The 27246-nt window shown below is 35.4% G+C and overlaps 1 protein-coding gene across 6 annotated transcripts in view; it reads right to left on the bottom strand.

The window, feature by feature from the left end:
* MTHFD2L (methylenetetrahydrofolate dehydrogenase (NADP+ dependent) 2 like) overlaps window positions 1–27134 on the bottom strand; it is a 138133-nt gene extending 110999 nt beyond the window's left edge. For 3 of the 6 annotated variants that reach the window (XR_002477670.2, XM_012464390.2, XM_021666096.2), the window contains exons 1-3: window positions 12354–14195; window positions 10825–11009; window positions 10117–10239 (exon numbers count right to left, since the gene is read on the bottom strand). Coding sequence is in view for 5 of the 6 variants with exons in the window: in XM_012464390.2 (XP_012319813.2) it covers window positions 10117–10239; window positions 10825–11009; window positions 12354–12370 (325 nt within the window). In the remaining variant the exon portion in view is untranslated. Of the gene's footprint in view, window positions 1–10116; window positions 10240–10824; window positions 11010–12353; window positions 14196–21746; window positions 23490–25138; window positions 25171–26991 lie in introns of those variants that run through there. The other 3 variants (XM_012464389.2, XM_021666101.2, XM_021666095.2) reach the window with 3 other exon arrangements.
* Between the last annotated feature and the right edge of the window lie 112 nt (window positions 27135–27246).

The following is a 27246-nucleotide window of genomic DNA, read 5'->3' as shown; positions in this document are numbered from 1 at the left end:
TTCTAAATTGTTGGATTTGATTTGTTAATGTTTTGTTAATATCTTTTGAATTTATGTTCATGAAGAATACTGCCTTGTAATTTTCCTTTCTTGTAATGTCTTTGCAAGATTTTAGTATCAGAGTAATGGTGGCCTCATATAATGAGTTAGAAAGCATTCCCTCCTCTTACCACTATTCTTCCTTAAATATTTGGTAGAATTCACCTGGTATGCCATCTGGATATAGAGTTTTCATTGTGGAATGGATTTGAACTACAAAGTCAATTGCTTAACAGAGCTATTAAGACATTTCTTTTTGAGTAAGCTTTGGTAATGTATATCTTTCAAGGAAGTTGTTCACTTCATCTAACTTGTTAAATTAATTGGCATAATGTTATTCAGAATATTTCTTTATTATCCTTTTAATATCTGTAGAATCTGTAGTGATGTTACCTCTTGAAGTCCTGGTATTGGTCATTTGTATCTATTCTTTTCCTTTATAGGTCCAGCTTTTGGTTTTACTGATTTTATTTTCTATTTTACATTTCATTGATTTTTGCTCTGACCTTTATTATTTCTCTTTTTCATCTTTACATTGTGCTTAACTTGTTCTGGTTTTCCTATTATCTTAAAGTATAAGATGAGATTACTGATTTCGGACCTTTTTTCTTTTCTAAAATATGTGTTTACTGTTACGTGTTTCCCTTAAGTACTGCTTTAATAGTATCCCACAAACTTTTGATGTATTATGTTTTCATAAAAAATACAAAACAATTTCAAATTATTTTCTTCTTCGACACAGGGGTTATTTAGAGCTATGCTATTCACTTTCCAAATACTTAGGGATTTTCTAGATATTTTCATTACTGATTTTTAATTTAATACCATTGTGGTCAGAGAACATGCTTTATGTGACACGAATTCTCTTAAAATTGAGATTAGTTTTATGGCCTAGAATGTGGTATATACTGGTAAATATTCTACATTAACTTGAAGAAAGGGTATTATCTGCCATTTGGAAGACTGTGTTCTACAAATTTTAGTGATGTCACATTGGTTGATATCATACTACAAGTATTCTACATCTTTACTGCTTTTCTGTCTACTTGTTTTCTCCATTATTAAGAGGTTTTGAAACATGGCAATAATTTTTTATTTGATTATTTTTCCTTGCAATTACATTAGTTTTTGGTTCATATAATTTGAAGTTTTCTTCTTAGGTATGTAAGATATTAAGATTGTTATTTACTTTTGATAAACCAACTCCTTAATTACTATGGAATGACCTCTTTATCCCTAGTAATATTTTCTGCTCTGAAACATGCTTTCATATTAAATAGCTATACTAGCTTTCATTTGATTAGTGTTAGCATGGCATATATTTCCCACACTTTTGCCTTAATCTCCCTGTGTCCTTATATTTACGGTGTAGTTTCATGTAAGCAACATATAGTTGGGACTTGATTTTTATCCCATTTAACAACCCCTGATGTTCCATTGTATTATTTGCATTACATTTTCTAGGACAAAATTTAACATCTTTGTTGTCTTTTCTCCATTGTTCTGTATTCCTTTAGATTAACTGAATATCTGTGATGATTCTACTTTTTCTCCTTTGTTGGCTTATTAGCTACAAAGCATGTACTACGTTGTTTTTGGTTTTGGTTAAACATTAATTATCTTCTAAAATAATATGAGTGATAAGAATAAGAAAACTATATTATAACATATATATATATATGTGCATGAATAACATATATTTATTCACATAGTTACCACTTCTAGAGCTCTTCATTCCTTGGATAGATCCACATTTCTATCTAGTATCATTTCCTTCTAGGCAAAGGACTTCTTTTTTTTGAGTTGGAGTCTCACTTTGTTGCCCAGGCTGGAGTGCAGTGGTGTGATCTTGGCTCAGTGCAACTTCCAACTCCTGGGTTCAAGCAATTCTCCCACCTCAGACTCCTGAGTAGCTGGGATTACAGGCATGTTCCATGATGCCCAGCTGATTTTTGTATTTTTAGTGGAGACGAGTTTCCCCATGTTAGCCAGGCTGGTCTCAAACTCCTGACCTCAAGTGATCCACCTGTCTCGACCTCACAAAGTGCCAGGATTATAGGCATGAGCCACCATACCTGGCCCTTTTAATATTTCTTATAGCATAGGTCTGTTAGTGAATAATTGCTTTTAGTTTTGAGCTATCTTCCTCAGATGGCTGATAAAAGGACTTTTGCCTTTGTTTTTGAACACATTTTCACTGGGTATAGAATTTTGGGTTTATGGCTTTTTATTTCCTCTTAATACTTAAATGTATTTTTCCATTGTCTTCTTGCTTACATTGTTTCTACCAAGAAATATTCTGTCATTATCCTCTTTGTTCATTTGTATGTAATGCCTCCCAACCCCCTTATTGCTTTTAAGATTTTTTTCTATCAGTGGTTTTGAATAATTTGATTATGGTGTTCTTTGGCATAGTTTTCTTCATGTTTCATGAGCTTGGGAGTTTGGTGAGCTTCTTTGATCTGTGAGTTTATAAGTTTTAAAAAATCTGAAATCCCAGTCATTTATAAAAGGGTATTTATTTCTTATTCATGTAAAGTCCAATAAGAATTCTACTGCCCTACTTCTTGTCATTTACAACCATCTGTAATACCTAGTTTCCAAGAACAATGAAACAAAAACAGAAGTGAAGGACAAGGGCACAACAGCTTTTAACCATCTCAGTCTGGAAATGGCTCAAAAAAAGTATCTTCCTTTTACAATCTATTGGCCAATACTCACATGGCCTCAATCTAATCGCAAAGAGAAGCCCCGAAATATAACAGGACATGTAGGTATTTGGAGAACTTAAATTGTCTCTGTCACAGAAGAAAGGAGGTTCCAAACAGAGAACAACAGAATGAAAACAACTTTGGGAGTATAGGCTGAAAAAGCCTCCCTGAAGCAATGACATTTACGCTAAGACATAAAGGGTAGAAAGAACTCAGCCCTAGTGTATTTGAAAGATAACCAATATACTTAAGAGGTCAGAGGTTAACACATTGTTCAAGTAATAATATACATTTTCCTAACACGGCCTCTATACAATAGATACTATAGCTATAGAAAACTTTCATGGGTGAGGGCACAAGATCTTCACCAAATCTTGATTAGTTAAATTGTTTATGCACTAATCTCTTAGATGTGGAAGCATATGCCGAAGGATGAGACTTAATACACACAAAAAGTGGTGATGAGAATGTATAGGATTTACTCATTTCTTCAACAGCATTCATTAATTGTCTAACAGATACAAGGTAGATTACGTAGACAAAATGTTTTCTGCAATTCTCCCTATGTGGAATTATTCTGAACACTCAAGCACCTAACCGGGGTTTCTCCCATAGAGAAAGGAAAAATAAATTATAAAACAAAGTCAAGTTAAAATTTAGAAATCATTTTGAATTAAACAGAATAAAACAGAAAAGAGTTCAGAATGATAAAAATATTCCCACTCTGGTCAATAATTTTAATAATAATCAGTATTCTGCATACACAAATTTGATAATTCCTCATGAAAAGTAATTATAGCAATACTTTTTTCTCCAAATGAAAAAATGAGTTTTAGACAAATATGCATAGCTCCTTGCTTACTAGTGAGGTCAATATCCACAGTATGCCTACTAATTGCTCAAATATTTTATTTGTGTTAAATCTGTGCAGTGAACTCAAACTCTTCTAACTCACCTTCTTTAGTTTTATACTTTAATCATTCTCTACTTCCCTTACATAATCAGGAAGGAGCTAATCCTCAAAGGCTTCAAACTAGATAACTGAAGGGAACATTTGAAAAACTATTTCAGAAAAAGAGAGATAAGATAAAGTTTACCTAATTGTGTTCCAGAAATAAATGAGAAGTAGACTTCTCAGGAAACAATTAAATACAAAGCAGGTAAGCAAGCATCTCTCTTGACGCTATCTTAAATTTCTGCTGTAGGACCGTGACTATGGCACAAAGGATGCTATACTTGGTCCCCTGACAAAGCTCTGATACTCACTCACTGAGTGGACCTCACACAAGTTACTTAGTTCACTCTTTTTCCTTAACCATATACCTCAGATAAAAATAGCACCTACTGGTAAGAATTGTTGTGAGTATTAAATGATTTCTCATATATATAAAGCACTTTTGTACAGTGCTTGGCATTAGAAAATAGTAAATGTTTACCATTCCTGACACTTGTAACAGTTGTCATGAAATCATAGTTGTGAAATAACCTATTAAAATTTCATTGAGTTAATAATCATTTTTCAGGCTTAGATCTAAATGTTTTCATACAGTTCATATAATTTAAACCCTCTTGAATCAAATTCATCCTGCACCAAATCTTACTCTATGACAAGTGATTTTGAATAATTTGATTCCAATGTGCTTCAAGTTTATGAATACTATAATTTCCTTTTTATTACTCTAATTTGAAAAGGATGCCACTGGTTCCCAGTTTTAAAAGACCACTATTCTAATTTACTTTCTCTATATAAAGATACATACTCCAAAAAATTTGATTTTTAATATGATATCAGTTTAATACATGTAACTCAATAAAACCTAAAAACAAATAAAATGCCTACTCAGAAGAAAAAAAGAATACAACATAAATAACAGACCTCCTTCTCACCTCGACAAAGTGATCACTTATTGATAAGAATCTATGCACAGTCAGGACAGGAGTAGGAAAGCATCTGCATTTGGTCATTTTTATTTCTCCTTAGCTTTAGGACCAGCTACAGAACAAACAGCCAGGCTGTGTACTCTTATATCCCAAGTATTTCAAATCCTGAACAAAGTTGCATAGCTTCTGAACATAAACCAGGACTTAGCTTGTGACAGGCCCAGTACCATTAAACAGGACAGAATTTTATCTCATTTCTTTGGTTTCTGCCCAAATGAGATGGAAACTTTTTGCACATTCGGTTTAATCCTTATGCAAACCTGTCTTCAAACATTAGAATTATAATTCTAACTTGGAATTTCTTTTATTCAAGACATTGCCCTAATTGTGAGAAATAATCTTAGATTTCTAATGATGAAATAATTTGAAATACATATTTACTAACCAAATTATAGACAATAATTTTATATTATTCAAGTTGAAGGTGTAATCAACTAGACTCATTCATTTTTCATTTGCTTATTGTTTAATTTGTTTATTATAATAATCTTATGAGATATACATAGGAGAGGCTGTAGTCATCTACTTCTATATAGCCAATCTACCAAAATAACTCATGAGTTCCACTTATTCTGTAAAATGTGAAGGCTAGTGCTGGACATACCAGAGAATAGTTAAAAAAGTATTCCTAATCCTACCAGTTGAGTTTCATAACCAAGAGACAATTTTTGTATTTCTCAGCCTGTCTTTGCCAGTTTTTTTTATAGTAAATTATATAATGTAGGTTATAAATAAATTACAACGGAGTGCAAAAGGGAACAGTTCTTATTTGTAAGAAAACTAAGCTGAATGATCTAGAAAGACTCTCAAGAACTAAAAAGAATTAGTATGACTTAGACAACAGCAAGGCGACTTTGAAGAGTGGAAGGCATTTTGAAAATCTAGATGAATTTTCACTGTTTCACCTCAACATGAAAATTACAGGCAATGAATCATAAATATTACTGTCAGAAGATGATGCAGAAGTCCAACCAGTGGGCTCCAAAAAGCTCTGAACCTATATCAAAGACTGATGAATGAATATTTAAATTCTTTATGATGTAATACAATGTTTAAGGTACATATGCATTGTTTTACTTTAACCAACTTTTTCTATTAACTAAAAACTATGTGTTTCCAATATGTAGTATAAAAGGTCAATTTTCAATTTTCTTTTTAGGAGTAAAATAAGACTCATCAAAGTTAAGTAACAGTCAATTACAAAGCCAGATTATAAATTCAGACTGTATATATATCCATATTTGAATTGTATCTTCTGCTAGCAAAAATGTACCACAGTACAATTATTAAATAAACTACAGGCTATGTTGAAAGCAATAGTATATTTAATATGTCTTTAATCTCATTGCTATCATTTTTAAACCTTACCAAAAAGAAATTGTGAATAAAAATAGGAATACCATTATTGAGCAAGGTAAAACCATAAAAAAATATAGGTTACAAGTGTGGGAACAGAGAAACCAGATGATCAGCAATTTGGTGGCTACAAGTGATAGGAACCTGTATGTGAATGTTTGAAATACGTGTGTTTATGTCATGCCTTACTATATTCTGAGAGACAGTGTAACAACAAGGAGTTTAAAAGGCAGGCTCTGAAATCAGATGACCTGAGTTTGGGTCTTGGCTCTACCATTTAACAGGTAATACCGGTCAATTCACTTAACCTCCCTCTGTCTCAGTCTCCTCATCTATAAAATGAAGAAGATAATTCTTACCATATAAGGGTGTTTGTAGGATTCAATAAAATAATCCATGTAAAGGAGTGCTGCCACACAGTAAACACACATTATTCACCAGCTAACACTGATGTGCCAGTGAGGGTGCTAACCTAATAGGTAACAGTATTCTTGGCATAGGGGCCAGTCTGCCCAGATTCAAATCTCAGCTCAGTTACTTAGCAGCTCTGTGAACTTGTGAGAAGTTATCCTCTTTGTGCCTCAAATTTCTCACCAGTAAAAAATACTCGAGCTTCACAGGATTATTGTGAGAATCCAATGGGTTAATAAATATAAAGTACCATTTGTAATATAAACGGCATATAAAGTACTGTAATATAATCAATGTTAGCCACAATTTTGGTATTATTGGCTTTTTGGCTACATAGAAAACCACCGTTTCTCAGAATATCCAGATTTTTTTAATCACCGTGGTCGCTTTAGCTCTATGCGTCTCACTCTGTGAGTCTCTAGCACAGGACTCAAGCAATTTAGTATTTAAAACAGATAAATCACCAGTGCCAGCTAGCAGTGAGCTGCTAATAAATTCACCAAATAAGGAATGTTGCTCAAAAGGGGTAAAATTTATACAAATATAAATTCATTAAGACAAACAATCTAATGTAGTTTGAAATCTGTGACAAACTAAATATAGTATAGTTTGAAAACTATGACTATTTTAAATAGTTTTAAACTAACAAACAAAAATTGTATATATGTGTGGTGTACAATATGTTTTGATATATGTATACATTATGAAATAGTTAAGTCAATCTAATTAATATATCTAATACATCAAATATGCATTTTCATGGTGAGAACATTTAAATCTCCTTTTCAGCAATTTGCAAGTATACAGTATGTTGTTATTAACTAAGTTACCACGTTGTACAATAGATCTCCAAAACTTATTCCTGTGTAACTAAAATTTTGTATCCTTTAACCAACATCTCCACAATCTCCTCCCCAGTCCTCAGTCCCTGGTAACCACCATTAACTCTATATTTCCATGAGGTTACTTTTTAAAATTCTACAGGTAAGACCATGCAGGTTTTTCTCTTTGCATCTGGCTCATTCAACTTAGTATAATATACTTCAGGTTCTATGTTATAGCAAATGACAAAATTTCATTATTTTAAAAAGTTGATTTTTATTTCATTTTGTATATATTCAACACTTACTTTATCCATTCAGCCACCAATAGACACTAAAGTTGATTATGTATCTTGAAGTAATGCTACAATGAACATAAGAGTGATGATATCTCTTAAACATATTGATAACATGTCACTTGGATATATATACAGAAATGGAAATTTTAGATAATATGGTGTGCTATTTTTAGTTTTTTCAGGAACTGTCATGCTGTTTTCTAAAATGGCTGTACCAATTTACACTCTAAACCGCAGTGAGCAGGGGTTCCTTTTCTCTACATCCCCAGCACTTACCTCATTTTCTTGATAACAGCCATCCTAACAGGTGTGAGGTGATATCTCATTGTGGTTTTAACTTGCCTTTCCCTGATAATTACTAACGTTGATCATTTTCACATACCTGTTGGCCATTTGTATGTTTTCTTTTAAGAAATGTTTTTTTCAGGTTACTTTGTATACAATGGACATTTTAAGGATTAATATTGTGATATGGTTATATAGCTATTAAAATGTCATACAAATGCCAAGTGGAGAAAACTTCAAAAACTGCAAACTATAAAAAGATTGCTTGATAAATACAGTGCCAAAAAAAAAGAGACTCATTTTGCATTAGTCAAACAATTGAGAAACACTGTTATAATTTTTCGGACAGATTTGTGATGTTAATAAACTCCTGATCTTCTCTAGATCTCATTTTCCTATGATATAAGAGTGTTGCATGTGTTGAATTTCTTTTTTTAGTTTTAAATGTAAGTGATACTATCACTATACTAACTTTAACATCATTTAAGCATTATCTGTCAGAGCATTTTTTCTCAGGAGAAAACTGTGATAGCTTCTAAGATTCTTATCAACTTGATGTTTTTTGTCAGTGAAGCTATATTGGAGGAAAAGAATTAGAAGTATTAATTTTTGGCATAATTTAAGCAGCACAAAAGCTATAACATATGCTAACATATTATATTATATTGTTAGATAAGGAAAAATATTAATACCATATAAAGATCCCATATAATAGCATTATATAGCTTTACTTTTTTGCATACCACGTGATTGTTAATCAAAGCTTCCAGAACTCAAAACTACAAAACTACTGTAACCTATATACCATTCCTGCAGTCCTCATTTTGCACAGTTTAAATATGCACAAATTTCAGAACCACAGTTTAATGAAATAATACTAGTCCTCCAACAACACAGTTCAAATTCTTAGTAATTATACAAGAGCTGCTAGCTCTTTAGTCCACAGATCACTAAAAATAACAGATGAGATGATGATCAGAGACCAATCATACACTTCTTTCAAATGATTGGTCACTGCACATTTATAATCTTCAAACATAGACAGCAAAGTGTGTTTTCTCCGTGTCCCCCAGAGATAAACCCATATGGTATTTTACAAAAGTGGATAACAGACAGAGGGGATTAGCCTATCAAAATAAAAGTATAGCAAAGAAACAAAATGTGATAATGCTGGGATGGAAACTGGATGTGGGTAGAAGATCTGAAAATGGTAACAGCAAACAAAGACAAGAGAAACCTAGGCCCGAATGAAGTGAAGGTAAGAACGATGTTGAAAAAGTCTAATGAACATAAAAAACAAAGTCATAGGATCCTAATTTAATGTAAATGGAGTTGTTGGAGAAATAGCTGACCACAGAATGTTGACATTGAATCCTTTGGAGAGATGGTTACACAGCCAGAGGAACTTAATGAAGGTGAACTCATCACAAAAATGAGGAAAGTGATAGGAACAAAAAAGACGACAATGTCTCAGAGGTGATACCAACGTGTAACTTGACATTTCTTTAAATGTTAAGGAACTCTCAGAGAGTTCCTCAATGTTTCTCACATTGACGTTTCTTTAAATGTTAGGGAACTCTCAGAGAAATTACACAACATTGAAAGTACAACAGACAAAATACTGGGAGCTAATCTAAACTTTGAAAGGAATATAACAGTTCAATTCACCAAAGCATAGAAAAGATGCTCGTTCCATCTGATGTTAGAGAATTAGAAGGCAAACACTGCTCTAACTACCTTTGACAGGTTTACGCAAAGAAATCATACACTTTATTTCTCAATGTTTCTAATTTCTAAATTATAGTGTACTCAAAAATATTACTTTAGTTTTACTAATTATTCATTTCCCTATACATTTATGAACCACAATCTCTGTTTGAGACACTCAAACAGTAGGAAAGATTTTAAAGCTTTGATAAAAAGATTTAAAGGCCACAGAAAAATTGTTATTTTTACCATTGATTATTAAGATCACATTACCTGGTTTCCTCTTACATCGTCATTTTTAGGGTCCCACACTACTGTGCAAAGCAAGGACTGCATGTATTGCCAATACCTAAATTTTAGTTTCACAGATTTTGTCAATGTAAGCACAAATCATTCAGAAATCACTATTACACTTATTGCTAGTTTAATAGTTAGTCCCCTTCTGAATGTGTTTTATAAATTACTTATAGTATCATGATATGATGTTGAAAGATGTCCTCTGTTTCTCTTTTAACAAAACCAGATATAGAGAAGAACATTAGGTACCTGGCAGCGGTAACTGAACTAATATACCACTGACTCTTGGGTCCATATTCAATTGATCAGTTATGTCCAAAAGTTCTTCCTGAGAAATATCCTTAGGTTTTAGAATGAGCTCACTACAAATACCTAGAAGAAAAACAAGCAGAGAAGGTCACTTGACTAACTGAATGTGGTTTTTCATCAATAGTGTCTGAGACAGTGTGGGACTGTTCCTACTGGAATGAAAGGTTCTGATGTTTAATGCATCATCAGGAAGGATTTCTCCAATAATACAAGTGTTTTCTCTTGATTCATATGCATTCTTTGGCCTGGAATGCCAGGTGACAACTTGTACTTGTTTGAGATAAGCTACTATTAGCAGATTAGAAGAGAATAAAAATGTCACTACCACACAACTATTAGGCCAAGTTTAACAGAGTGAACAAGCCAGGTTTATTATTTGATTAAGTCAAATATAATGAAAGCAAGCCTTATAGATGTATTCTTTGCATTTCTTACCATAGAATATAAAACACACTGAATTAACCCTATAAAAATTTTGAAGAAACATCAAATGAAATTAATATAAGGTTTAGTAACTGAATAATCTTTAATAATAATACATGTAATTCAAATGGTACTTATTTGATAATTATCATTCATAATTATCACAATTCGAACTAAAAACAGAAAACATATTTAGTAGCAATTACAACTAAAACACATACCCACCTACAGCAGAGGCAGCTCTTATCTTATTCCTGACGTATGTATGGCTTGCTGGATTATCTCCCACTAAAATTATACTGAGGTGAGGTCTTCTGTTTCCAAGGGAAATCCATGATTCCACACCTTGCTTTATTTCTTTCTGGATATGCTTAGCCATTTCAGTTCCTGATATAATAACGGCTTCATGTCTGTGGAAAGCAAAACAATAAATATAATACTAAAAAGAAAATAAAAAATATTCAACTGCACAAATTTAAGGTACAAAAATGAACAAAACAACCATGATTCTCCAAGCACCCCAAATTTGATTTTTTTTCAATTAATGTGACACCTACTCTTCAGGTTTATAAATATTTTATAATTTTGTGAAGGATTTCACCTCTATTATTTAGTTCTACAATATAATCTATCTGCTATAGAATAAATGTGTATGTTTCTTCAAAAGTCATATGTTTAAATCTTAACCCCAAATGATATGATATTAGGAGGTGAATCCTTTGGGAGGTGATTATATAATGAGGATAGAGCCCTCATAAGTGGTGTTACTGTCCTTTTAAGAAACTCCAGAGATCTTCCTCATGCTTTCTGCCATGTGAGGACATAGCATGAAGACAGCTATCTATTAACCAAAAAGCAGGCCCACACCAGACACTGAACCTTCTGGTGTATTGATATTGGACTTCCCAGCCTACAGAACAATGAGAAGTAAATTTCTGTTATTTTTATAAGCCAACCAGTCTCTGATACTCTGTTACAGCAGCTCAAATAGACTAAGACGCTATCTACGGTGCATGTTTCTTCACAATTTTTACTTAGGTATTATATATATATAAAACATATATATTATACACATATATGCATACATATGCATATACATATACATATGTATATTCATATAAATTATCAAACTACATACTCAAGATCTAGACTATATTATTGCCTAAATTTAAAGTTCTGCCATTTTTTCTAAAGAGGCAGATCAGCACAGCCCAGTTAAAACTGGCAACCATCTTGAAGACTGGGCTCCGTTGTGTATCACACGGCCCCACAGTCTTGTGACCCTAAGGCAAAATCAGTTCGTTTTTGGTTAGCATATCCTGTACAAGACCCTGAAGTCATGAGCTTCATACAGAGGGAATGTATTCTCTCCCCAGGTCCACAAGGGGGCGCAGTTTCAAGGGCAAGAACTTCCCAGCGCCATACCTTCCCCCCTTCTCCATCCAGGAGCTTAGAGGCCTTTGACTTTTGGTAAGATAAACTTCCGGGAAACAGAGATCAATCATTCTAGCGGAAGTTTGAAGGAACTCCTCTCATAAGACAAAAAATTTGAATGGGGCGGGAGTAACTCCCAGGTTAAAGTCCCCTGCTCTTAGCCTGCAGGGACTCCATCTTTCTGGATTGCCTCTCACTCAGTGTGAGAACTGTTTTTCACTTTTCTCTCTCTCTCCCTCTCATTCCATTTTCTCTCTATCTTTCTCTCTCTCCCTAAAATAAATCACTTTGCTATAAAATTTTTTGGGTCTGATACTTACTCCAAGGAGCTCACCATCACCAACAGTGTCTACTCCCCCATTCTTGAGCCAGTATGAGACCCAAGGACCTCAGGCACACCTAATCAGGGAGGGAATAGGGCCATTGTCCCTCCGGTAACAGTGTCCCCTTCGGTAACAATACTACACAGCTCTTTAACTTACTCAAAGAAAAATAATATTCCATGGCCCCAGGCCAACTCCCTGACAACAGCTGTGAATCTTGCCATGCTTGTCACTGATTATGGTGGGGATCAGGTCAGTAAACAGATAGTTAGTTTAGTTGCTCCGCAATGCCATGGTGTCATTGCTCATGGAAAAAGTTTGCATTTGCTTCCCGGCAGTTTATAAGTATTTACTCCCTGGCAGTTTATAGGTATTTCGGAAGATAAGAAGTCCTATATTTTGATAGATGACATAAACTATCTCTGGAAAGGCACAAAGAAATACCTTCTAGAAGGCCTTTCTACTCTCCATGACCTCAAACTTTAAAGTGGTGAATTATGTTGCTCTTACTGTGTGTTTATTTTTTTAAAGGTATCTCATAAAGTAGAAGGTGGTCCCTTCTTCCTTCTGCCTCTGTCCTATTGAAAGACCTGGTGAGAATATGATTAGTAGAAAAAGCATCAAATGTAGGTTAATAAATATTGTGAGGAAGAGGAAAATGAGAAAAAGAAAGAAGCAGAGGAGAAAGAGGAGGAGGAAAGGAAGTCCTTATAAACTTTAATTCTTTGTAGCACCTGTACACTTGTAATTTTCTAATGAAGGTGGTGCCATAAATATCAGACAACACACAAAACGCAAATTTTCCAAAGAAGTCAACTGCTCTATCTAGTAGATTTGTGGACATATAGGTAGAACCAGATCAAAAATACACCATTATAGCATGACACCAGTTGTCCATAGCATTTATCTCAGTTCATGCAATTTTGATGTAAACAATGTTCTGCCAAGAAGCAATTCCAAATGTGGTCTATGGATATACACATCAAAAACTGCCTGAACTTGCAGACTCTCAGACCCCACAACCACATCTACAATTTAGAATTCCTGGGGGTTGAGGGGTGGGCGGTGGCTGAAACCTGGAAATCTGCATGTCTAATAATTTTCTACAGGTGATTCTTGTGTATGACCATGTTTGAAAAACACTTTAATTGAACACAAAAGTGTATTCTAATAACAATCATAATTTATGAGTAAATGAGCAAATTGGTTAGACAATACACTCGCAACTAGACATTCTAAGTGAACTCTACTTTTGATTCTAATTTTGTCTAAGATTCATTAAAATCTTAGTAGCTTTCAAGACATTAAATGTCATGATGGATTTAATATATCAATCTTGTTCTGCTGTCTTATTTCTGTAATAATATTTATTTAGTATAATTGTTATATAAAAACTGGACATACTTAAAGTATACAATTTGACAAGTTTTAATATTTGTATATACCTAAGAAACCATCACTACACTCAAGACAATGAACATATCTATCATTCCCAAAACTTTCCAGGTGCACCTTTAAAATTTCACCATTCCACCTGTGTCTGCCAGATTCCACTCCTCCACTGACCATTCCAGGCAACCAAGTATCTCTTTTGTTTGCTTTATATTAGTCTGTATCATCAAGAATTTTATAAAAATTGAATCAAATAGTACATGCTCTTTTTTAGCCAGCTACTTCCACTCAGCATAATTATTTTTAAATTAATTCATGTTGTCGCATGTTTGAATGGTTCATTTTTTTCTGATCGCTGAGTACTGTTACACTGTATGGATATACCAATATTTGTTTATTCATTCAATTATAATTATTAATGGATATTTGGGTTCTTTCCAGTTTTTGATCATAAAAATACAGCTGTTAAAAACATATGTTTTATACACATATGCTTTAATATATTTTGGGATGGAATATATAACTCTATCACCCAGGTTAGAGTTCAGTGACAGGATCTCTGGTCACTGCAATCTCCACCTCCTGAGTTCAAGTGATTCTCATACTTCAGCCTCCCGAGTAGCTGGAATTACAGGCATATGCCACCATGCCTGGTTAATTCTTATATATTTAGTAGAGACAGGGTTTTGTCATGTTAGCCAGGCTGGTCTCAAAGTCTTGGCCACAAGTGAGCTGCCCCTCTCAGACTCCCAAAACACTGGGATTACAAGTGTGAGCCACCACTCCTGTCTGCTTTAATTTATTTTGAGCAAATAGCTCAAAGTGGAATGGTTAGGTCATATTTTAAGTGTATATTTAAATATGTTTAAAACTGTTGGGCCATTTTACAAAGACACTGTACTGCTTTGCATTCCTCCAAACAGTGTATCAGTTCTGGTTGCTCTCTATACTTGTCATCACTTGGGATGGTCAGGTTTTAAAACTTTTGACATTTTAGTGGACACATGGTGGTATGTCATCGTGCTTTAAATTTGCATTCTCTCAATGAATACTGATGAACATCTTTTTCTATGTTTATTTACCATCTGCAATCTTCTTTGCTGAATTAAATAATTAAAGCTTTTGCCCATTATTTAGTACATTGTTTCCTATTTTGAATTTTTAAAGCTCTTTGTATATCTTATATTCAAGTCCTTTATCAGATATGGGATTTGAAATATTGTCTCCCAGTCTGTGCTTTGCCTTTTCATTCTCTTGCGTTTTTAGAACAGTTAATTTTAATATTCCAATTTATTAATTTTCCCTTTTATGGACCATGTTTTCAGTGTTGTATAAAAGAAATCTTTGCCTAACTCAAGGTCGCAAAAGTTTTCTCCAGTGTTTTCTTCTAGATATTTTATGGGTCCAAGTTATACATTCAGTTGTATGATTGATGTCTATTTTTAGTTTGGTGAGAATTTGTATGAGGATATTGCCAAATGTTGTTTGTGTCTATTGAAATGATCATAAGGTTTCCTCAGATGTTAGTCTGTTAATATGGTAATTGATTAATTTTCAAATGTTAAACCAATCTTGCATTCCTGGGATACATCCCAGTTGGTCATTATGTACCTATCCTTTCCATAAATTGTGGATTTCATCTGAAATTATGTTAAACTTGTTGCATCTATGTGCATAAGAGGTGTCTGTAGTTTTCTTTTCTTACAATGTTATCATGTAGCTTTGATACCAGGATGATGCTGGCTTCATAGAATGAATTAGGAAGAATGCTATCCTCTTCAAATTTCCAGAAGAGTGTGTAAAGAATTGGTATTTTTTTCTTTCTTAAATGTTTGGTAGGATTCACCCATGAAGCTATCTGATTCTGGAGTTTTCTTTTGGGGAAGGTTTAAACCTACAAACTTAAATTCTCTCTAGAGAGATATTCAGGTTATCTATTATTCCCTGAGAGATTTTTTGTAGTTTGTGCTTTGTACCTTCCAATAATTTGTATATAATTATAAACAAATCAAGTTAAAATAAAATATAACTTGTAAGGTTTTTATTTTTTAAAGGAAAGTAACAAACTCTTTCACTGTTTCCTATGAATTTCTGGTGAGGATGTTTTATGAATTCACTTAAGTAGCCTTTTGGCACTAAGATAACAAGGACCTTGTATATTAGCAAATACTATTAACTGCAGATACACAACATATTCCACCACAACTCATTTATAAGTAGTAGCAAAAAAAAACTTTCCATAAATCAATTTGTGTCGGCAATATTTTCTTAGGGTAGAACATTATCATAGAAGCAGATTTATCTATTTTTAAAAAAACTAGAAGTCACGTAACATAGTAAGCAATACACATTTTATTTTAAAATATAACAACATCTGAACTTTGTCTTGCATTTTATAACGTGAGTAGCGATGCTACTGCTGACATATTATTTATTGATTCACTCACTATTAAACACAATAGTTTGTTCACATGCCACTGTGAAGCTGGCAATCGCTGAATATAATTCAGGCTAATTATGACCTAGATAGTACAAACCTGTGTGACCTGGAAAGTGTCAGAGAAGACCAATAGCATAAACTGTTTCCCAGACTTCAAGGAGACAAACTGTATACAGATTAAACTTAACTGTACCCTGTATACTCAGGTCTAAGACTCTTCAGGGTTTACCTCAAATTATAGCACTGAGGTGCTAAGTTGGCTTGCTAACTAATTATAGCAGTGATACACTCTGGCTAGCTGGTGTTTATGGGTAAATTAGGAATTAGGTCTGTGAGCATTTTCAGTAGCAACTGGCCCCTCCAATTGACTCCCTCAGTCACTGTAGAGACTCAGCAAGCCTAGCTCCGTAGGAGTCACTACAAGAGGCAAAATGAAGCAACCTGAAATTAATGCAGGTTCAATGGGAGAGTGCCTGTATTGGTCTATGTGCTGGAAGAACTAGTCAACTCACACATTCTCATTACTTTAGTGCATAAACAAATGAGATTTTTTAACATGAAAATTGTTGAAAAGCTACAAAGGTTAAATAGCAGTAACAACTCAAATGTTCAGCCACTGAGTAACACAGCTCCTAAAATTCTTCCCTTGCTCGTCTTGATCTCCTCTAATGCATTTTCCATACTGCAGCCAGAGTAATTGTTGTTTAATTATGTCACCTCCATTGTTTAAACTCCCCACCACATGCTCATTGTTTATTAACTGAATAAATACATATTGAAAGTCTCCTATGTGCGTAGAAATATTTTAGGCAACGGGAATATAAATAATAGGGCACAAAACAATCGTCTACTTTTATGGAAACTTTATTCTAGTAGAAGATATAAGCAAATTGAAAAACAGCAAGTATTTATCATGTGTGACATGAGGCAGAGAAAGGACTTATCTGAAAGCCAGAATTATTTTATATAGGTGGGTTAAGGTATCACTTCTCTGATAAATCAGTAACATGTGAGCAAAAATGAAGGAAATCAAATAAATCATGTAGATTTCTGGGAGAAAAGCATTCTACGCCAAGGGAAGCAAACAGCAAGTATGGAGGCCTTTAGCAAAGGGCACACCTGAAATCTTTGAGGAACAGCAAGAGGCCAATGGCTGCAGTGAAAAGACCAAGTGAACCAGGATAAGACATGAAGTCAGAGAAGTAGTGGGACATCAGATTATTTAAGGCCCTGCAGGCCTTTGAAAGGATGTTGGCTTTTACTGTGACTGAGATAGAAAGCCCTTTAGAGATTCTGACATGACTTTCGTTTTTAAAGTAACTGGTGAAAATATGGAGGATAAACTCTGTGAGATCAAGAGTAGAAGTGGAGAATCCAGCTAAAAAGCTAGTGTAGTATAACAGGCAACAGACAATGGGGAGTTAGTCAATGGGGTAGCAGTGGAGGTGCTAAGTAGTCTGATTCTGAATCTATTTTGAGAGTGAAACCATTGGGATTTACTGAGATTGCGTGTAGGATATGGAAAAAAAAAAAGACATTAGGCAAACACGACTCCAAAATTTTTGAACTGAGAAATTGGGGGAATAATTTTGATTAAAATCCAAATTCCCTACGGCTTACAAACTTCTGCATGAGCTACTTTAGCCTCACTGCTAAAGAACACTGTGCTCAGTGAGTCCCACACTGCACACCAGTCATATTTTAATTCATCAACTGCACCATGTTCTCTCTGGGCCTTCACATACAATATTCCCTCTGCCCGAAACACTCCTCCTTCTCTTTCTCACCTCTCCAACCACCTTGCCACCTCTGTCTCACACATTCCTGAAGTCTCAGCTTGTGAAACACTCTGGGAAATGTTTTCTGACCCCTGTACCCTGGGACTCTGAGTTCCCACAGTACCCTGTTTTTATCCTTTTGTAGTATTTTAAATCATTGATATTGTTTAGTTGTCTATTTGTGTTCTCTGGTTAGACAGCCTGTAGCTCTCCATTTCTTTATGGTCAATTATTGTTACTTTATTTTGTTCCTTTTGTGGTGTCATGTTTCCCTAATGATTCATAGTTCTTATGGCCTTTCATTGGTGTCTATCACTTAAAGAAGTAGGCACCTATTCCAGTCTTTATAAACTGGATTCAGTCGGGAAAGCCCTTCACCAGTCAGCCTGTCTAGAGATTCTTGATGAGCCATCTGGCATGGTCCATGGATGGGCTTGCTGCTAGTCTTTGGATTGGTTGGCAGATGGTGGGCCTAATACCTCAACTCACAAGGGCTAATCTGGTACTTGGATAAACAGGAGTGGGCTGTCAACTGGGTATGTAGGAGCAGGCCTGGATCCTGGGTCTGCAAATACAGACCTGAAGCCCAGGTTCATGGGGGTCACCGTGGCAGTAGGGCAGGTCTTGAGTCTGAGTCCATGGGGACCAGCCTGGCACTGGAATGGGCCTGGTCCCAAGTCTGTGGGGACTGGGCTGGCATAGGGTCCCCTGGAATGGGACTGGTGTCTAAATCTGCAGGGGCAGACCTGGTACCTGGAACCATAAGGTTGGGTCAGGAGCTTGGGTCCCTGGGGATAGGCTTGGACCTGAATTCATGGAGGCTGACCTGGTACTGGGGCAGGCTTAGAGTGTGGGTCCATGACTTTGTACCTGATGCCTAAGTCTGCAGAAGCTAAACTGGAATCTCTGACTGCTGCCCTGGCATTAGTACAGGCCTAGAGCCTAGGTCTACAAGGATTGGCCTACAGACTGTGTCTGTGGGGGCTGGCTTGGCACTGGGAGGGGCGACACTGTTGCCTGTTTTTCAAAAGTTGGAAATTATTAATCAACATATTCAACAAGTAGACCAAATGGGGGTAGAGGCACATTCAGATTTAAAGTTTTTAGTGAACTGTAATCAGTGAAACCAAAGCTTACAAATAGAAATGTTCTCTCTTCAAAAGGAAGGGACGAAGGGAACTATTAAAAAAAATGATAGCTCAAACAATGCACAGGTAATTTTGATTTCTGCCCTTATAAGAGAAGAGACACAGAGACACACATACACACAGAAGAGAAGTGAAATCACAGACGGAAGACAACCATGTGACAACAGAGGCAAAGACTAGAGCCATGAAACTGCAAACTCCTTAGGAACATCAAGTACTGCTGGCAATAACCAGAGGCTAGTGGACAGGCCTATAGTTACTTTGTTTCCGACTTCTAGCCTCCAGAAGTGTGAAAACAGATTTCTGCTGTTTCAAGCCACCTAGTTTGTGGAACTTTGTGTACAGCAGAAATAGTAAATAAATACATCTATAATCACAATTTTAAATAGTCCAATTTCTGAGAAGACTCTTTCGATGGAGCTCGTATTTTTTGTTGAATAAAATTTCATTGAATAAATTACTGTTTTGTAACATGATGGAATATAACTGAGAAAAACTTTAATGTTCCCATATCTAAATTTGGCAAACTATTTTTAAAATCATACACAAAAACAACTTATTTGATGACTTTGATCTAAGTATTCATCAAAGAAAAGTACTTTGAAAAGATACACAAAGATAGCACCTGTGAAAATATTTAGGCTAAAATATCTTCCCAATTCAATGTGGAAAAAGGTAGAATTAAGAGTATTCCATTTAGCAGAGTTTACATGGTGTTTCAGCACCTATAGAGACAGTACCTTTAAAACCAAAATAATGACTGTCTAAAGCAAAGATTCAATTTGGAACTGTTTCAAGAAAGTTGCAGAAAATTTAATTTTAAAATTAAGCATAAGGGCTGGGCGCGGTAGCTCACTCCTGTGATCCCAGTACTTTGGGAGGCTGAGGTGGATGGATCACAAGGTCAAGAGTTCAAGACCAGCCTGACCAAAATAGTGAAACCCTGTCTCTACTAAAAACACAAAAATTAGCCAGGCATGGTGGCACATATCTGTAGTCCCAGCTACTTAGGAGGCTGAGGCAGGAGAATGGCTTGAACCTGGGAGGCGGAGGTTGCAGTGAGCCAAGATCGCGGCACTTGCACTCCAGCCTGGGCAACAGAGTAAGACTCCATCTCAAAAAGAAAAAAAAATTAAACATAAGATCCTATTAACTTTTTTCAGAAAATTATCAGTATCAAGGTGTTAAAAGATAAAGCTAAGAAGCTGATTCAAGTATGTGAATATGCACCAAGAATAATTATGCTGAATATTCAAGTAATATAAATTTTTATTTTGTTTTAACATATAAAGACATAAATTATCTTTAAAATGTTAATTTTGAAAATGGTTTGAATGAAAATTGTATAGGTTCACTAATATATTTGTAAGCCAATAAATATTCCAAATATATCATTTTCATTACATTCATGCCCCTTTTTACTCTAAACATGCTAGTTTGGTCAAAAAAATTATAAAGTGACCTTGCCATTAATGTTTATCAAAAATGAAATCCATTTGACCCCTTAGATATTGTTTACATGATGTGCCCTGTCATTACTTGCTCAGGTGATGTTTTCCACAAAGGCAGAAACAACCTTCCCCCAAAGAAGGCAGGAAAAGGAGCGCTCCCTTCCAATAGCCTATTTCTGGGCTAGCCACTAAATGTGGCTTCATCAGGAAGCACAAATTAAAGGGAGGTGGTGGCTAGTGAGTAGCAGGGCAGCACTATGAAGTATAAATTACTCACCTGAAATCAGAAGTCCTGAGCATCAGAGCTCTGGGTCACCATTAGTAGCAATTATAAAGTTAGGCAAGTCACTTAGCTGCTCTCAAAGGCATGCAATTTCTTCATCTATATAATAGGAATACTCTTTTGTTAACCTCACATTACATAAGAGAATCTGGCTAAAAGTTCATTGGCTGGTTTGTAAAAGTGGCTCTCTCTCCTAGCTTCTAAATAACAGATGACGACATATTCAGATAACCAGGAGCATTATAAGAGCAGAAAATCTTTAGTACTTAGTGCTCTTTCCATGGGTTTGTTTACCTGTACTTCCAGAAAATAAACTAACCACCTTAATCTACGCTTACTAGAACCAAATGATGTATTTAATAAAGTAGAGCAAAATAACAAGGGGGGAAATTATTACCATGTACCCAAGTACTCCTCCACAAAATACTAATGTAACAATAAATAAAACCTAGTCAAGATCAATAGTTTATTTAATTTGTATACTTCACAAATCTACATCTTAGTTTCAATCTCATCTTTACTCACAGCTTCAACTAGAGCTGAATGAACCATTTTGGGCTCTATAAAGATGAAAAATTGTTAATGATGATTAACAATTCCAAGCTCTCCCCAGGCCCTAACATACAGTTTAATTGCTTTATATCTTAGGGCATACCTTGGATATCTTGAGTTTGTACAATAGAAATGAAACCCAATGAAACCAGGACAAAATTCCATAGAAAATAAAACCAATCACCAGTATAGGGAGCCTTTTGAGGTGCGTTGCTAAAATAAATGAATGCATATAAGTGTTAAGTTTATGGCCTCCTTAAAACAATTTGTTTCACACCCGAAGTACCCTATTCACATCTTGAAGTAATTTTACTAGAAACTACATTTGCAAATCAATAAAAAGTAAAATAACTCATTTTCCTTATGTATGACTCTTCTTGATACTCAGTTTTTTAACTAGTTAACTCTTTCTGACTCTGTAGTATTAAACAATATCCATGCATTTTCAAACTAACTTTGTTGGAAAGAACCTTAGATGCTAAGCTTTGTGCCGCAGAAGCTCTTGGCCTGTCTATTGAAACCTGTGGACTCCTCAGAACAATCCTTTTAAACATTCAATATAAATTACAGATTACAAGGAAAACCAGTTTTACTGAAATACTATCAAATGCTTTTTTTTTAAAAAAAAAAAAGTATTAAATAACAGGATCTAGTTGTAGGTCTAACTACCATATCAAAATAGTGATGTGCAGATGATGCTTTGTGGTATCTGCCTCAACTTTGTGATACTGAAATATTTGTGATTTAATAATTAGCAAGTCACATGTACTGCTGATACCATATTTGTTGCCAACATTGACAACTGAAAAAAAATGCTAAATTTATTAGATGTTAGTAACCTCCCATCCATGTTTATGGATCCCGTGAATTCTATCCATAAGGTCCTAGTTAAGAACATCTCTAACTGAGGGGGAATCTAACAAAATAATTTCTAAAATTTACATGCAAAATTAGCTTTCTAGATTCACAAAAGTTCTATGAGATTTAATGTTAATAAATGTTTTCAAAAAGAAGAAAAAGCAAAAGTGAGATAAGTAAATAATTATAAGCTGTTTGTAGAGAAGAACACTTGGAGAGATCACGTGGGTTCACGCCTTGTCTTCACCATTTATTTACTGTGCCAACTTGGACAAGTTTAATTTCTCTAAGCCTCAATTTCTCAATCTGTTAACTGGGAATAGTCATAGTGTTTACTTCATTTAGTTGCTGTAAGGATCAAAGGATATAATGTAAGTGAAAAATCTCAGCAAAGTGCTTAACACTAAGAGCTCCTTAGATATTAATAAAAATGTATTTTTCAACAATACAACTGAATTCCTTAAAAGCATGATGGTATTCATTGCAGTTAATCACAAATAGGGAAAAAAAAAACTAGGGAGAAAACATGTATTGTAAACTATACACATACCCTCACTTTAGAATTATGAATCTTTAGACAGTCTTTAGACCTAGGGACACTCTAATGAGCCTAATATAGACACCTATGTACGGTTCAGATGACGAAGTGAGCAAACCTGGTTGGTATGATGTTGACAAGAACATGACCTCAATCTGAGAGTAAATAATTACATGTTTTCCAAGAACTAGACATTAAAAAGCAGCAAGATGGTTAGGTAAGTTAGGGCCAATTGATTTAACGTAATATGATGCAGTCATTGAAATGCTAATAAAAAAATAGCAACACAGAAACTACTTATGATGTAACGTTAAGTGGAGCAGTTGGCTAAGCCTTCTTGGATAACATCCCGCCCTGAATTCTTCAAAATTACTGTTAATTTAGGTTCAGATTATGTTCTATCGTGACCTTAAAGTTTTCTACCTTGCACACAAAATGTTTTTTCAAGTCCCAACTGAATTTCTTAAAAGTAAATCTCATTTATTACTAATCATTTCTTCAATTTAGTATACTTATTTACAGTTCAAATTTCACCTAAGCTCCTCTCTTAAACCTCCTTCCACAACTTAATTATCTCTAAGCCAAACTGTAATTTCATTGAGTTCCGTGGGATTCATTGAAAGAGTATGTGCCCATGAAAAGATCATCTGGTGTTGCTCCTTTCTACTGTTTTCATCCTCCCATCAGAATATTAACATGAAAGAATAAGGCATTTGAAAAACAAAGATTTGGGTAATTAAAGAAATTGCCAAATTATTAGTAAGATCATGATTAACAAGATCTAAAATTAATATTAGTCTATCTTTTTCATCTACTGATCGGTTTTAGTCAAAAATCTTGATTGATTTTAGAGATATTAGAACATACTACCTCTGAACAGCTGGAACACAGAAAATAAAACAAGATATGACAGACCAAATGTTGAAATATTTAGTTTCTGAATTTAAAATGACACGAGAACGTCTTAGAAATCAAAATTGTAGCCAGATAGCAATTATTTTCTCAGTTTCAGTAGAATAGGTATAGTAGGAAGATAGGAACACCACCACATTATCACATTTGCCGACTAAATAGAATATGATTTTGAGAAACTGCCTTTCCTAGTCTTTAGAAGAGATAGAAATACAGAGTAAGTACTAGAGGGAAGAGTCTGAAGAAAAATGAACATTGTTACTGATAAAAATGTATCTCTTTTTTATTATTAAACTCAACTACCTATGGTAAAAGACATGAATACTTAACACAAGTAAGTGTCTTTCACTAGTTCCAAAAACATGGTCCAGCTAAAAAATTATAAAGTTGCTGCCAGGGAGACACAAAGAAAGGTGAAACTTCCATAAGGACCTGTAGGCAGTACACATTATTTTTAAAGCTAAAAGAATAATAGTATGAGAAGAAAAAAGAGAATCTACCAAATTAACAATTTGAGGATTCACTGAGCAACAGGATAAACATGGAATGCTTGGGATAGTCATTTATTTAATTAAAATAAGTAGTTCAGGTAGAATAAGCCAACGCAGGGTTTGTGAAAGTCCCTCTGTTGCAGAATACCTGCAAATCTGCTTTGAGCATGGCATTAATGTACGAGGTCTATAACCTTCCCACCCAAATGGGATGGGCTGCTACCAGGCTCCTCAGACTGAAAAGCACTGGGTACAAACTCATGTGATGTCTTTTAACCAAGGATATTTTGATTTGTAAAATCCTCACACACCACAACAAAATGGGAAAACTTTAATTACAAACACTTTTTAAAAAATTTTTAATCTTTTACCTGGATAGGTAATTCACTTCAAGAAACAGCTGCGAGAATTAGAAGGGCTTATTTATTACTTTAATTTCTCCCAATTAAGAAGACCTAATTTCTCATGCATAAATAGGAAAACAAATTCATTGCAAATTTTAAAGGAAAAATCATTGAGAGAAAACCGTCGAATAATACTTCAAGATATTGTAACCTGTAAACTCCATCAAGCATTATTTATTGAAATTCTACTTTTTAAAAATCCTCCACTAAAAAGTATTTACAATGTTCCATTATTATAGATATGTGGCCAAAATATGAAAAAATAATCAGAGATACTTTTTCAATTAAGGCTCTACATAGTTCATAAATGGTAATAAATCTGTTAATTTAAAACAGTATCACTGGGATAAGAGTTTATCAAACTCAAAGGCAATTTTCAGTGAGAATAACACTAAGGTGTAAATTTCATGGAAAAGAAATGATGTCAGACTTAAACCACATTAACTATGAAGAACTAGACAGCTAATGTGTCACTATATATATAAAAAAGATGACTGTGGATGGGGTCAAGTGGGGAGGCAGACAGTGGCAACCTCTGGAAGATGGAATCTCTTCTCTCTGCTGGTCCTAGAAGAGAAAAGAGACACCAATAAGCATCAACACACTGTCCGAATTCCTCCCCACCCGAGACCCACTAGTCCACAGGTGTTTCTCAACCTTGGGGCCAACTTCGCCTTCAGAGATGGTATTCAGTGTAAAGAGGGCATCAAAACCCCTGCCTTATCTTAACTTGCCTAGTGTCATCTGTAAAAAATAAAAACTATCAAAATAGATTACTTATTTTTATAATTATAATCTGCATCAAGTGGGACTGAAACCAGCTGGGCTGAAATTAATAACTGTTATTGTGCATATGGATAATAGCTTTCCAAAACCTTTGCACTCAATTGTTTTAAATTATGAAGAGGTTATTAAGTATAAGTTAAAAGTTCTGAATTCTCCCTCCATGAGTTGGGGTATGTGTGTGTGTGTACACGTGCACGTGTGTGTGTTTGTGTACAAAGCAAGTGGCTACAACGAAATTTTGGGGTTGTAACTGTTACTGTAATGACTTCCACTCAATGTATGCAGGTCATGGAGAAAATGGAGAGATAGAGTTGTTTACAGCAAGCTGACAAGGGAAATTAATCAAGTTGTACTATTTGAAACAGGTTATCCTCACCCTGAAAAGCAGCCCTAACACAACGGACATTCAGAGAATAATGATACAAACAAGTATTTAGAGTGACAGCAAATAATTCCCTCAATTCTTTCATACAAATAGAATTCTACAGAATCTGCTTTTCCTAGGTAGTAGAGCTAGCTGGTAGTTCCAAAGCAAGTGGCACATTCTTACCCACAGCACTACCACTTACAAAACAACTCTGACTCACTGTTATTTTCTCACATATCCTCGTGGAAGACCTAGTCACCAGAAACTATGTCCAAAGCAAATCCTATAGAAAGTAATTTTTAAATTCAGTTACTCAATACTAAGATCTAAATGTACACAATAGGGAGTTAATTGATTTAAATTAAATAAACAGTATCTACGTTTCCACGTTACCAATCATTGTTTTTTTTCTAGGGATTGTCCTGGGCACCGGGGGATACAAAAACTCGAGTGAGACACAGTCTTTGGACATAAAATGACAATGAAAGTGCATTTCTGGAAGCCCTGAAAGTTTAAAAACAGAGGCTCTTCTGGATTCACAGGCTCTGGGTCAAGAAGATGTATCTTCATCTTGTTAAGATGGATTTTGCAAGTAAGACAAGTAAAGTAGAAGACAGAAGGGTGTGTACCCTTTTGTATTTCCATAGTTCTTGCCAGCAACCAAGTCCAAAGAGATGTAATGAATGCAAGTCTCATCACTTTACAGAGGTTTAGGGAGAGCCATACATGAAAAGACTGAGAAATCGGGATTGATCTCTGGTTTTGTGAAACCATAAATAATTTAGTGTTGGAAAAGACCTTGACAAAACCATTAACAAAGGAATTCAGAAACGCAAACATTAGTAAGCCATCTGGACAACGCCTACTCCTTTATTTACGAAACACTACAATAAGCAAAGTAAAAACAAATGTTTGACCAAGCAGACCACGTGTTTTTATGGTATCTTTTCTTAGTGCCTCAAATGTCTTCCCAAATCACTCAATTGCACCTGCTGCAAATATGGAACGTTCTGGTGCCAGAGCCCAGAGCAGAGCAAGTTTTCGCTCCCCGAGCGGGGGCAACTGCGACTCACCCGCGAGACCGGCAAGGGCACCTCACAGCCAAGGCGGTCCTCGACCCAGCCCGCCGCGCGGCCGCCCACGAGCCTTCGGCCCCACGCGCGCGAGCACCGCCCGCGCCCCCGCTGCCCTCCCACCGCCAGCGGCTCAGCACCCTGAGCCCGCAGCTCTCGTACCTTACACCGCTGCTCCGAAAGCCCCGGAACGCGCTCCTGGGCCCTCCCGGTGCTCTCACGGGGGGTGCTGTGCTCCTGCCCAGCGCCGGCACTCGGCCCAGGCGGCCGCGGAGCAGCGAGAAGCCACGGGCCGGCACAGTCATGGCCGCGGATCCCCGGCTTCCGGACTGGGGCTCCACCTCCCGCGGCTCCAGTCCTCGCGGCTGGATGCCCGGCTCCGCCCTCACCCGGCCTGGCGGGGCAGCAAGTAGCCCC

This window comes from Aotus nancymaae, unplaced genomic scaffold (genome assembly GCF_030222135.1).
Source record: "Aotus nancymaae isolate 86718 unplaced genomic scaffold, 86718_ANA_hifiasm-v0.15.2.pri h1tg000006l, whole genome shotgun sequence".
NCBI classification, from domain to species: Eukaryota; Metazoa; Chordata; class Mammalia; order Primates; family Aotidae; genus Aotus; species Aotus nancymaae.
This window is presented reverse-complemented; position numbering and strand designations above follow the sequence as displayed.